The sequence below is a fragment of the Poecilia reticulata genome, chromosome 4 (assembly GCF_904066995.2).
Source record: "Poecilia reticulata chromosome 4, P_reticulata-male-v2, whole genome shotgun sequence".
Classification (NCBI taxonomy): Eukaryota; Metazoa; Chordata; class Actinopteri; order Cyprinodontiformes; family Poeciliidae; genus Poecilia; species Poecilia reticulata.
Genome location: NC_088833.1, coordinates 13,137,677 through 13,150,295, shown reverse-complemented (window position 1 = coordinate 13,150,295; position 12,619 = coordinate 13,137,677). Strand labels below are relative to the sequence as shown.

Below are 12,619 nucleotides of genomic sequence, written 5' to 3'. Positions count from 1 at the left end.
TTCTGCATCCCCAAAACCAGAACTAAACACAAAGAAGTGGTTTTCAGTTTTTATGCTCCTCTAATTTGGAACAAACTTCCAGAAAACTGAAAAATGCCTTAAATCAAGGCTGAAATCCCATTTGTTTTAAGTCTAACATTACAATCTGTAGGGTGTTCCTTGACTTCGCATAATGGCCAATATGGCACTCCACAGGACATTTTTTCAGAAATTTAATATGTTTGTTCAGGTGTGTATTTGTAGACATGTGTGCGTGTGTGTGCGTGTGCGTGTGTGTGCGTGCATGTGTAAACATTTGAGTTTATGAAAAGGAATATAACAGTCTCCTAATAAAAAATGTCTGTTGTGATTATGGCATTTAGAAAATAAAAGTAACATTGGCAATGCTAACATAAACAGCAAAAATGTTGTCTTATTTATCTTCAGACAGTAAGAAACAATGAAAATGCTGTTATTTAAAAATTCTATGTAAATATTTGTTTTCAACTGTATTCCTCAAACAAAGACATGACAATGGCTTTTGCTACTGAGATGAGAAACAGCCGCCAGGTATTTACACTGGTTGTACATGAAAATGAATCTGACAAAACGATCTATACTCTCACTCAACAGCAGAGTTGTACAACAAAATGAGCAGACAAACATGCCTGCGCAGGTTTTCCGGTTTTTGCACACGCCTGCTGGTATTTTCAGTTCATCTGCTGTGGGCAACACCATGTGGTTTCTTCAGCCCGATTCCTTGTATGATTTTATTGCAGCCTTGATTAGATACATGTGACTGACTTGAAACTCCTGCTGGCAATACATGACTGACTGGAGAAAAGCAAAGATCCTCCGGAGCTCTGAAACGTAACAAAGATTGAGTCTTGTGGGTTCGCGAGGCCAAAAGGCGTTCACCGGGAATTTGATTCCCCATCACTGTGTGAAACAAGCTTGGCCTAGCTCACCTCATTTCATAAATTCACTTCTGAAGATGTTTTTGTTTTTGCAAGTCAGCTCCACTACCTCACAGAAGAAAAATGCTTCACTTGCCACAGAAAAAACTGCCAAGATGAGTTAGAAAGAGGAAAATATTGGGGTCTCGTACACTGCAGAAGAATTCAAAGAGGGGGAGAAATGGAAACCTGACCGACTGACTTAAAAGCAGAGCACATTGTGATATTCTCCAGAATAGCTTGGACAATTCCCCTCTTTCTTCCCTTAGACTGCTTTTCATGGGGACGGAGCAAGTAATGGAAAGAGCCCAGCTAGGATTTATATCTCGCTGGATGCCAACATAAGCTGGGTGCCCAATTTTTCTTTTACAGTTAGGTAGATTACTGAACGATAGAATATTTGGACTTTTACCACATCAGAAGTTAATTCAGATCTCTATCATGCATAGAGCAAGAAAGCAGAGAAGGTAGGAAAACCACAATTAATTCAGTGCTCAAAAATAGTAAACCAGAGCTCAGGCATTTCTGGAAATCAGTGTGAACCGAGGGTCTTAAATGCCACACAAATCTTGTGTGGTCCTAACTTTTCAAATTCTCTTTCTGTCTCTCCTCTGTCTCTTCCTCCTTCTCTTAGATTTCACCCCCTCCTCCCTTTTTTCATGGCTCTGAGCCTATGAGCTGGCGAAGGCCCTTCCTTGTTACACACCCCAGCGGGGCTTTATAAAGGAGGACCGGAGGTCTCACCAGCCACACACAGTCTCTGCCTTTTGGTCTTGTTGCTTGTTCTTCCTCAGTCTCCAGGTTGGATTAGGGATGCTGATGGAACGTTGCGGGTCCAACAATTTTCAGGTTATACTTTTGGGCCTCATCATGATGCCTGTAGGCCTGGCCGCTATGGACAGCCAAGGTGAGAAGATGACAGGGTCAGGATATTGGTAGTGTTTGCGGGCAGACTAGAGCATACAAGCAGGTAACCACAAGCTGGAAAGTGTGGGTTTGTGACGGCAGGCGTGTTGTTGAGAACTGCATGAAGGCATGGTCACGGCTCAGGTGTGTGGGTGTCATGGAAAGTCTCTGCAGATGAACAAAGCCTTGAGTGAGGATATTTTTTGCCTGTGTCGGTCTGTTTATGTAAAGTGTTGGACCTTCTGTTTGACTTTCCGTTGTTCTAAAGTTTTTCTGGATGAATGTTCTTTTTTTTAACTTCACTGACTTGAAGCTCCTTAGTGAGAATGAATGGACAGAATTTTAACTGTGTTGGCAGTTTATGCTAATTCCCTGTGTAAACCCTGTTCTTGTTTATCTTAGGGCAAAGTAAACATCAACATGTCAGAAAATGTCTCAAATAAATGTTTATGCACATATGCTGTCCTTGCACTCCTTTTTTTTTATTTCTTAACTTCTAAAAATATTTCTATTTTTGAACAGGCTTTCATGAACTTGAGAAGGACCCTTCCTACTGGGACTCAAAAGCAAAGGCAACACTGGATGCTGCACTGAAGCTCCATCCTCGACAACACCGGGCTAAAAACATTATTCTATTTCTTGGTGATGGTAGGTAAATGCTTTTTTTGTGCAAAACTGCTGACAATTCCATTAGATATTGCCCTGCCCTGGCATATTATACATGCATTATATGTGGATGTATGCAAAAACAGTGTTAATAAATATTTACTAATACTTTATTTATGATATCTGAACTAAGCTTTTATACTGTTCAAAACCAAGAAAATCATTTCATGTCAAATGTTTAAAACTCATGAATGTCAAAAATGCTTACATGTTAATGGGTCGATGAGAACACCGGTGTCATCATAGGTTACTGGTTAGTTATTGAAGGATGCATCTCACAAATAACTAGTTCTGACCACCACTAGAAACTCTTTTTGTGCTGATAATCAAATTTTGTCATAGCCTGAAGGTAATAAAACTTGACATTTTTCAAGACAGCGGGATAATACAATAACGGCTTTTTCTCGTGATGACTACAAATGATTTTGAAATTGCAGCAAAGCAAAAGCCTTCCTCAATTTTCAAAAACATGGAATTTCAAGTAAAATAATCATTTGTTGAACATGTTATGGCCTGACAAAACCAAATTTTAACCTTTGGACACAATTCCAAAAGATAAGTTTGACGTAAACATAATGTAGAACATCACAAAAAGCACACAACATCCACAGTGAAATTTGGTGGTGGCAGCATCATGACCTGAGGCTAGTTTTTGGGTTCATTTACAATTTTACCCACCTTTTTATATATATATATATATAAATGAACCCAAATGGCTGTCAGGCGTCTGTCAGACAGCTCAAGATAATGAAGGATTTTGCTTGTAGCTGTTTTGTGAGTCACGCCTCCATTCAACAAACCTCATGAGAGGAACATTATAGCTTTGCATTGGCTCATTTATTAGATCACCTGAAAAAGGTTGTAGACATATTTTCCAAGAAAAGATGTGATAGGATCCATCCATCCATCCATCCATCCATCCATCCATCCATCCATCCATCCATCCATCCATCCATCCATCCATCCATCCATCCATCCATCCATCCATCCATCCATCCATCCATCCATCCATCCATCCAAAAAACGTGCTAAAATAAAAAAAAAAAACATATTGTGCTCGAAATACATTATAGTCTCCAAAGATTATAAGTAATATAGCATGACAGTTTGGTTGACTGAATTTGGAGAAAAGGTTCAAAATACCACATATGCATTTACTTACTATTGGTTAAAGAGTAGATTTCCCTTGGAAACGGCTTTGGTCTCATAAAAATAAATTAGCAGATGTCTATTGTATGCCATTTAGATTTTCTTTCTTAAAGCACATTCATAAAGTATTTTGATGTTCCTTGTAGCTCATTTTGATTTCTTTTTGGGTCCATTGCTACATTTATTGGCATCATTTACTGGTGATTAACTGTAAAGAGTAAAGAGTATGATGGCATTGGCCACAAAGTTTTGCCTGTGCATGAACTATCCATTAACATAAGAACATAATATAAGTGAGTTCGAAATGAAATTGCATTGTAATGTTTTATATTTTCCAACTTGAAAGGGCACCTTTGTGTTGTGTTTACTGACTTCTATAGCCAGTGCTGAAATGTTAGCCTTGTCTTCTGGCATTCTCAAGTAGAGACAGCTACAGTGAAAAGGAGACCATTTACATCTGGATTGGATAGAAATTCTTATTGTGTGTTTATATTTACAGTCGACAAGGCATTAAATTCATCTTTGCAGGAGAAGCTGTTTAAAGGCACATGGATTAAAGAACAGTTTTCCAGTTAACTATTGCAGTATCTGTTTTAAATCAAACTCAGTCACATTTCTGGGTGGTCGGGTTCAGTTTTCTTTGTGCATCTCCCCTGTCTGCTGTGCCCAGAGCCTGTTCTAAGTTTTACGACTGTGATTTTTGAGTTAAATTTGCTGCAGCTGCCTTAACTCAGCTAGGATTTGTTTCTTTTAAACAGGCAAAGATAGAGCAAATCCCTTAACTGTTTCACATAATTCACTAAGGGAAAATTAGTTCCATCACAACAGAGTGCTATTTTGACCTGGAAAGACTTTTTTTTTTTATCTAAATTTTGATTTTGCTAGTTGCATGTTTTCTTTAGAGATCTACATCTTCATAATATTTTTAGTATTCACACGAACTAACGAAGCAGTTACAAAGGTAGCGGCATAAATTTGTGATTGAATGTTTCATATTATCAAACTGGTGGCAGATAATGTGCACAATATGTGCTGTGAGTTTATGTAATGTCAAAAGGGCGATGAATGCCTGTGAAGCATTGCTGGCAAAATATGTGATTAATTATGTAATTGCTTTGAGATAACAAAGATGAGAAAAGCAGATGGGACATAAAAGTGAACTTTATTTGTCTGTCATTCTTCGGCAGGGATGGGTGTGTCTACAGTTTCAGCAGCACGTATCCTGCGAGGTCAGAATGAGGGCGGGTCTGGGGAAGAAACGGAGCTGGCCATGGACACCTTCCCATATGTCGCCCTCTCTAAGGTAGTGACAAAAAGTAGAACTGCTGACATAGAAATGATAAAAAAAAATAAAATCTTAAAATTTTTAGTTTAAAATATCCTGAAGAGGTGTTATCTCCAAGCTTGAATATTTGTAAGTAAGTCGGCATACCCTTAAGTAAAAGAAAGCAACTACTTTTTGGCATTCGGTTAACTTTTGTTAATCTGCTTTTTGCTGGTTGAAATTTCGGTTTCAGTTTAAAAGTAATTTTAGAGTATATGCGTACCACAATCTGCTCCAACAATGGCAACACTTATTTCATATGTTTTTCTGTTTTTTTTTGTATGGTTTTCAAATTTCAGGCACACCTTGACTTGAGCCTTGACATAATCTTGAAACAGTTAGTCTTGCATCTCACATTGTGGTGCATCTCAGTCTTCTGAATCTGATTTGACCTTTTAGAGCACATTGAATTCTTTGAGGAGTTGGGACAGAAAGATGGAATGAGTAATTATGAAGGATTTGGGTTAAGACTGCCAGACTCCCAGCGGAACCTTCTAACAATTATAGTATTCTGTGAGACGTTTACTGAAACTACAGCTCCTCCAAAAATAACGTCCCAAGTATTTTTTTATAACTATTTTTAGATGCTTTGGTAGTTCAGTCAAGGGGAGGAAAAAAATTGTCTGAGTTGGTTATCCACACTCACTTAGTCCATATTTTTTTTATTAAATGTCAGTAACCAGGAGTTTCCTTGACATTTCCAATAGCAAAGAACGCTAGTATTTCATTTCAAAACACATTGTCCATTAGCTCCCAAGGAAGCCATTGAAGCTCAGTAGTCTTTTATTCTTGCTGCTGTATAACCATTTTTCAATTATTCACATTCATCAGCCAAAAAAAGTTAGTTAAAAGTATGTTTCTTTAAGGTGCTTAATAGTTTGCCAGGAATTGTGCATTAAGCTCTTTGACCATTACTATACTAAGTGGAAAAGAGTTTACAGTACAGCATAAATATAAGTAAAGTCATGATTCCTACCAACACACATTTAACTACACAGTGGAACATTGGCAACGTTGTTTTTCACATCCCCTGATTGTCCAGAGGTATTACTTGTGAGCTGGCTGGAAAATCTCACAACATTTCCAGAGTTACTGCTTCATTAGTGTTCTCATTTCCCTCTCCTCTGAAACAGCTCAGGAAAACTGCAAGGTTGCTAAGTTTAAAATGGCAAACTAAAGGTGAGCATGCAAAAGCATACATGCAATTTTACTATTCTGTCTTGCTTTAGCCAGCAAACTCTATAATAGAATACTAATCACTTTCACAGAAGAGAAATGTTAAAACTTTAGCTTTGCAAATGGAAAATCTGAAGTAACTTACCTTATTTACCACCACAGACACACTTGGAGCATGAGACTGTGAAGAGAGAGCTGTGCTAAATTTTAAGCGCACACATGCATACATTTAAATCTTCCAACTTAGTTTTGGCTGCTTAGTAAAATTGCACTGTTCATTATGAATAAAGAGAGAGAAGATGAAAAACAGAAGTGGCACTTGGCTTTCCAACAGCATGTTGCATCTTGTCTTTTAATGAGCATGCACTGCTACGTAAGTTCTTAAACCACAAAACTGAAAGAGATTTAAAGGATTTTGTTAATTCACCCTTTAATTAAAATGCTGACAATAGGCTGTAAGTAGTGATCACAAATTCTGGGTCTCACATCGCTTTCTGGGCAAGCTTAATCCCTAAATTATTGTAACTTGAGCATTATGGAGAGGTTGAGTATTTATTAATTGTAGTTTTCTGTCTCAACCAACAATCAAGACAGATTAAATCTTTGTTGGGATAAGTATACATATATATATTTTTTATTTACTCGACCTTGGAAATCTTTACCAAGAAGAAGTAACGTTTGATTATTGTGAGACTCTGGTGTCAACACAAGGTGCTGTTATTGCTTATGTTGCATTGTATAACTTGCATATTTGTTCTGAATCTTCTTAAAAGTAAAGCAAAAAGAACTGTATTTCCAAAAACCTATCCTGAACATTTCAAAATATTTAGTGCAAATTCATGCTATGTGTTGCTGTTTCACAGCGCCTTGTAAAGTACTTTATAATGGAAGAGATCCATTTAAAGGGATCCACGACTATTTAAGCATATTGGCCTTAAAATGTTAGAATGTACTTATTGACTTAACGATTGTGGTGTTTTCTGCATAAGGACTCACAATTACTTCAAAGATTGCATATCTTCAGTCTATTTTTCAAATAAGCAGGTTGCCTATTTTTTTTACCTGCACAATGCATGCCAGGCAGAAGATGTGGTTATGCTAAAATGTGGTTCAAGTCTACAAACAAAAAACAAGATTTCAAGGAGGAGGAGGTCAACGAGGGCAACCCACAACCATAAAATGGCCTCAAAGGATTCATGAGCGGTTTTATATGAGATATCTGCTGAAACAAACGTGACCGGCTTGTAATCGACTTTGTTTACTATAATAGCTAGAGCTAACACCACTAGGATGAGTTAACTCGAAATTAAAATCTCAATGGATTTTCCTGGTGACATGAAGTTTAATATAAAATAATATAAAAGGACACTGGAAAACAATGAATGCGTGTTAAAAATGCTGAAAAATCATACAAGCTTGTATTTTTAGACCGTGTCCACTTTACATGTATTTGTTCAATTGTGTTCTGTTTCTAAAGACCTACAGTGTGGATAAGCAGGTTGCGGACAGCGCCAGCACGGCCACGGCCTATCACTGTGGGGTGAAGGCCAACGCCAAGACAGTTGGACTCAGCGCTAAAGCAGTGGCCTATGAGTGCAACACTACTTTTGGAAATGAGGTCTACTCAGTACTACGACGTGCAAAAGCCCAAGGTACACACAGTAGATCACTGACAACAGTGGGTGTGCGGCATCTTGGAAAGGTCAACCAGTTGAAACTGCACTCTTATCTCAAGATACAAATTAACCATACTTACCTAAGATGAAAAAATGTGTGGGGTAAAACAATCATTCGATAAGCATGTGGTGTCACATATTGTGGTTCTATGCAATGAACAGGTCCACTTTTCTAGTGGTAATTTTGTTCATTTATAAAAAAAATAAAATAAAAAACACCAGATGTATTTCTGATTTGAGTATGTCTCTGGGTTGTACAGGTAAATCAGTGGGTATTGTGACCACCACACGTGTTCAGCATGCCTCACCAGCTGCAGCCTATGCCCACTCTGTCAGCCGCAGCTGGTACAGCGACGCAGACCTTCCCTCCAGTGCTCAAAAACTTGGATGTGTGGATATTGCTACCCAACTGGTCACCAACTTTGACATTGATGTATGAAAGAACAGCTTATTATCTTCCAACATATTTTGAGACTGATTAATTATGGTAACATTGGTTACATATAGGAACTGCTGAGCATATGGCAGAGTTACTTTTTAGACAATGTGAAATCTATAGCGTGTGCCATGAGGATATGCAGAGACATCAAGCAAACCTCTGATCTCCAAAAGCCTGTGTTAAAGTCAATAGCAGTCACATTAAATAAAATTAACAGCAGCTAACTGTTAATTTTTTCCTCCAGTTCAGGTAGCATTTTTAAATGGAAGGACTTATGGTGGCTGAAACTGCAAAAGGCAATTAACCACAGTGATGCGTTGGAGATCCAAATCACTCTGTAAATGTTGCATGTTGCTTTACCTTATCTGCATTAGTTATATGCATAGCCTTGATGCGGTCAGCCATGTTACTCTTTTATTGTAATCTTGAGAAAACATCTATGCTAGCAAGTTGTGACAGGATTGCTTTCACCAAATCTTTTAATTTCATTTTCAGCTTTAAAATACTTGAAACAACAGGCATGCTAACAAATTGGCTTATTCAATAGCAACATTATACAGCAAATGTTGCCGTAAGATTACTAAAAGTTGAGAGTAGTCAATTACTTCAATGCGGATCCTTTAATAAACACCTTAAGCAAAACCCTGGGTCAATATTTGGAATCACACACATATGGATGGCTATCACTACCTCCCATATATATTTTAAAAATGAATTATATTTTTTTTATTTACTGAAGCTACTCCTTTGCTTGACGTAGCTTGCCAAATAATTTCTACTTCATCCTGTAGACGTTTAGACTGAAAAGATTCTAACTTAGGACTTGAACATGTTGCATGTTGTACACCATGTATTTTTTGAAGCTGTACAGATAAATTCTTTAAAAAGTGCCTCCACCGACATTTTGCCATGTGATTTTCTTAAAGGTGATTCTTGGGGGAGGAAGAATGTACATGACACCAAAAGGCACTCCGGATCCTGAGTATCCTACCTCCTCTTCTCGTAAGGGAAACCGCAAAGACAAGAAAAACCTTATTGATGTGTGGTTGAATGCTAAACCGGTAGGGTTAATGAGCATTAGCTTGATGTATTATCTACCATTTTATGGACTTCTGCTACTAACATATAAGTGTGACCATGGATTTGTTTTTCAGAACAAGAAATCACTGTATGTCTGGCATAAGAAGGAGTTTGATGAGATAAATGTGAAAACTACAGATCGTCTGATGGGTGGGTGTGCAAGTAATATATAACCTCTTTATCTCTAAGTAGCGCCTTTCATCTTTACAGCCATTTAAAACAGTCATGTGTTGTGTGTAAATTTGCTTTTAACAAGCATAATCAGGTCCAACTATAGAGATAAAGGCTCAAGGGTGCATTTATTGCTGTGACGATGCATTTAACAGTAATCCAGGTGCAGCTACCAAGAGTACACCATCTTTATTATCTAACTATCATGTTGTCCTCTGATATGTGAGGAGTTCAGACTCTTGAACTTTCTCACTGGTCCTATTTTGAATGTTTGTTTTTTTTCTGTGGCCTTTCTTTTCACGGCTTTATTTCTTCTAAACAGAGCTGAGTCTTTACTGTCTCCAACTGTAAATCTCATAATGCTGAGATTTCACACCTTTTTATTTGGGTCTAGGTCTTTTTGAAGCAAAGGACATGAGATTTGATGTTTTCCGGAATACCACACGAGACCCATCTATTGTGGAGATGACGGAAAAAGCAATTCAAATCCTCAAGAAGAATCCAAAAGGATACTTCTTGTTTGTGGAAGATGAGTATCATGGGATTGTTGTTGAATATTTAATCCAAACAAGAGCTCAAGAAAGCACTTATTTGCAATGCTGTACCTGAAATAACACAGAATCCTGATTGTGCATGATCATGTGCAGTTGTTGACATTTGTTTTTTTTTTTCTGTGTTGTATTACGAGGGAGAATTGACCATGGACACCATGATGGCATTGCAAAACTGGCGCTAACTGAAGCTGAGATGTTTGATCGTGCAATTGAGCGGGCAGCGCAAATCACCAATGAGTCTGACACACTGACAGTGGTAACTGCGGACCACTCTCATGTCTTTACCTTTGGTGGTAACACACCTCGAGGGAACCCCATTTTTGGTATGATTCTAAGAATATCTGCTTTAATGCTGTTCATATTAAAAGTTGTGTGAAAGTATAAAAAAACATGTAAGACCAACAAAGTGTTTTCCTGAAGACTATAAAATGTTGACCTACTCTTGGGTTTCTTAGCTCTAGAAATTCCTGGGCAAAAGGTTATTTAAGTTCATTGTAATCTGCTTTCAAAATGACATCAAAGCATGTGTAAGTGTTGAGGAATACCTTGCATGACAAACATTATTCACTTTCCCACGCAATGATTCAGGTCTGGCGCCAAAGAAAGCAGATGACGAAATGCCTTTTACCAGCATCCTTTATGCCAATGGCCCTGGTTATGTGCATGTAAATGGAACCAGAGGGAACATCACAACGGTGGATTACTGTGAGTCCAGGCTAATGGTTTTCAGATGCAGCTGCTTGTCTCTACTGATCTGTATACAGACAGTTTTAACTGATGTGGTTATGGCTGACTCATGCCTGAGTTTGTCTGAAAAACAAAGATGAAACATAATGCATTCATTTCATTGTGATCTGTTTTCTTTTTCCCGCATAACCCTTTGCATTTATGTAACTGAACTTTTAAACTATATTTGCATGTATTTGTGACACGTTGAGAAAGATGGAAATACACATGCATTTTAAGTTATTGCACGGAATACCTTTGATAGCCCTAAGTTTTGCTCACCATTTCTAAATGGACCAGTATTACTTTTTGGAACAAGTTTTTATGTCTAATAGCTATACACTGAACCCAACTCCATATGGAATTTGATTTCAAAATGTATCCATCTGGAGAGGCAGGAAGCATTGCAAAAGAAATACATGTGCACTTTGATGCTTTTATCCGCAGCATTGCAGTGAAATTACAAAGCAACAATAAACAAAAGGGCACCAGCATGCTTTTCCAACCATCTGTGCCACTCTACAGAAAAAAAAAGACTTTATCTGAACTGTAGAAAAGATTGTATTATTTTTAATCATAATAATTTCAAAATAGTTTATCTCACTTCCTGTCCAACATGTGCTTCTTGTATTTTAAAAGTCAGGCACTATTTCTGCATTTTCCATCAAAGGAACTTCAATTACCTTCTGGGGCTTTGGAAAGCTGTAATTAGTTTTGTTTGAGTAAATTATGGTAGCTTTGGAAAACCCTATCATATGGGCCAAACTACAAAAAAATTGTATGAGGCAAAGGTAATTATAGTATTAGTGCAAAAGCAGGAACAACAAATAAAAAAAAGTCTTAACGACAAGAGCAGTAAATCTAGCATACTCAGTTTTCAGTTGCAGTATATTTTGTTATTTCATATTGCAAGGAACATTGGGGAAAATAAATATTAAACACGTAAACATTCTTCTTTTAATAATGTATTTCTAATTATGTTATTGACATGAAATTCACACCAGGAGTCAGTAACAAGCCAAGAGGATTACACAAACTTTATCACACAATGTCAATGTCAAAATGTCTTGTATAGAGAAACTACTCTATTTGTTGTTCAGGTTGTTCAGGTATGTTATGTAATCTTGTAGTTCCGGTGAGCTCTATACAGTGTGAATTTCATCCCAATGTCTTCCCATAGATTTTTTAAAAGTTGGATTTAACTAAATTGATTGACTAGGCAGCTGTGTTTTTTTTTTACCCTGAGACCACTTGAGTTTCTTCACTGTGGTATCATTGGGTACTTGAAATATACTTGATTCAGATTCTTATTATTAATGTGCTGGAAGATTTTCATTTTCATTCTTTCTGCTAGTTACATGAAGTGTGCCTGTACCATGTGCTAAAAAAATAGCCCCACATCATGATGTTCACACCTTCACACTTCACGTTTGAAGGTGTGAACTTATTGTGCAGCCCAAGTGGCATGTTCTCATATGTTGTAAGAAGTGATATTTAAAGAGTACAGGTTTGTATCTAATATGATCAGACTATATTTTCTTAATATTTAATTGGCTTGATTGAAAGCTGTATAGAAAACTTTTCACAAGTTTCAACACACTTTTTCTTCAGAAGTGGAGTTTTGAATAGTGAGTCTGTATAGAATGTCTTTCAGTTGAGTGCATTACTTATTGTTTTTATTAAAAATCTAATTAGGACTCTCCGAAACACTGAAACATTGGTCATCAGTTAGGACTAAAATAACAGGTTATGAATTTGCACTGATACTGAGTAGTTTTGCTTTCAGAATACAGATAAAATCTAACTATTGTCCTGAT

The 12,619-nt window shown here is 37.2% G+C and overlaps 1 protein-coding gene across 2 annotated transcripts in view; it reads left to right on the top strand.

The window, feature by feature from the left end:
- The window catches only part of alpi.1 (alkaline phosphatase, intestinal, tandem duplicate 1), a 37,377-nt gene that overhangs the window by 23,470 nt on the left and 1,288 nt on the right, over positions 1-12,619 (top strand). The window contains exons 1-10 of one of the 2 annotated variants that reach the window (XM_008406805.3): positions 1,671-1,842; positions 2,364-2,489; positions 4,844-4,959; positions 7,634-7,808; positions 8,093-8,265; positions 9,198-9,332; positions 9,426-9,501; positions 9,917-10,051; positions 10,208-10,399; positions 10,665-10,781. In XM_008406805.3, the coding sequence (XP_008405027.1) occupies positions 1,749-1,842; positions 2,364-2,489; positions 4,844-4,959; positions 7,634-7,808; positions 8,093-8,265; positions 9,198-9,332; positions 9,426-9,501; positions 9,917-10,051; positions 10,208-10,399; positions 10,665-10,781 (1,339 nt within the window). In that variant the 5' untranslated portion in view covers positions 1,671-1,748. Of the gene's footprint in view, positions 1-1,670; positions 1,843-2,363; positions 2,490-4,843; positions 4,960-7,633; positions 7,809-8,092; positions 8,266-9,197; positions 9,333-9,425; positions 9,502-9,916; positions 10,052-10,207; positions 10,400-10,664; positions 10,782-12,619 lie in introns of those variants that run through there. The other variant, XM_081606267.1, reaches the window with a different exon arrangement.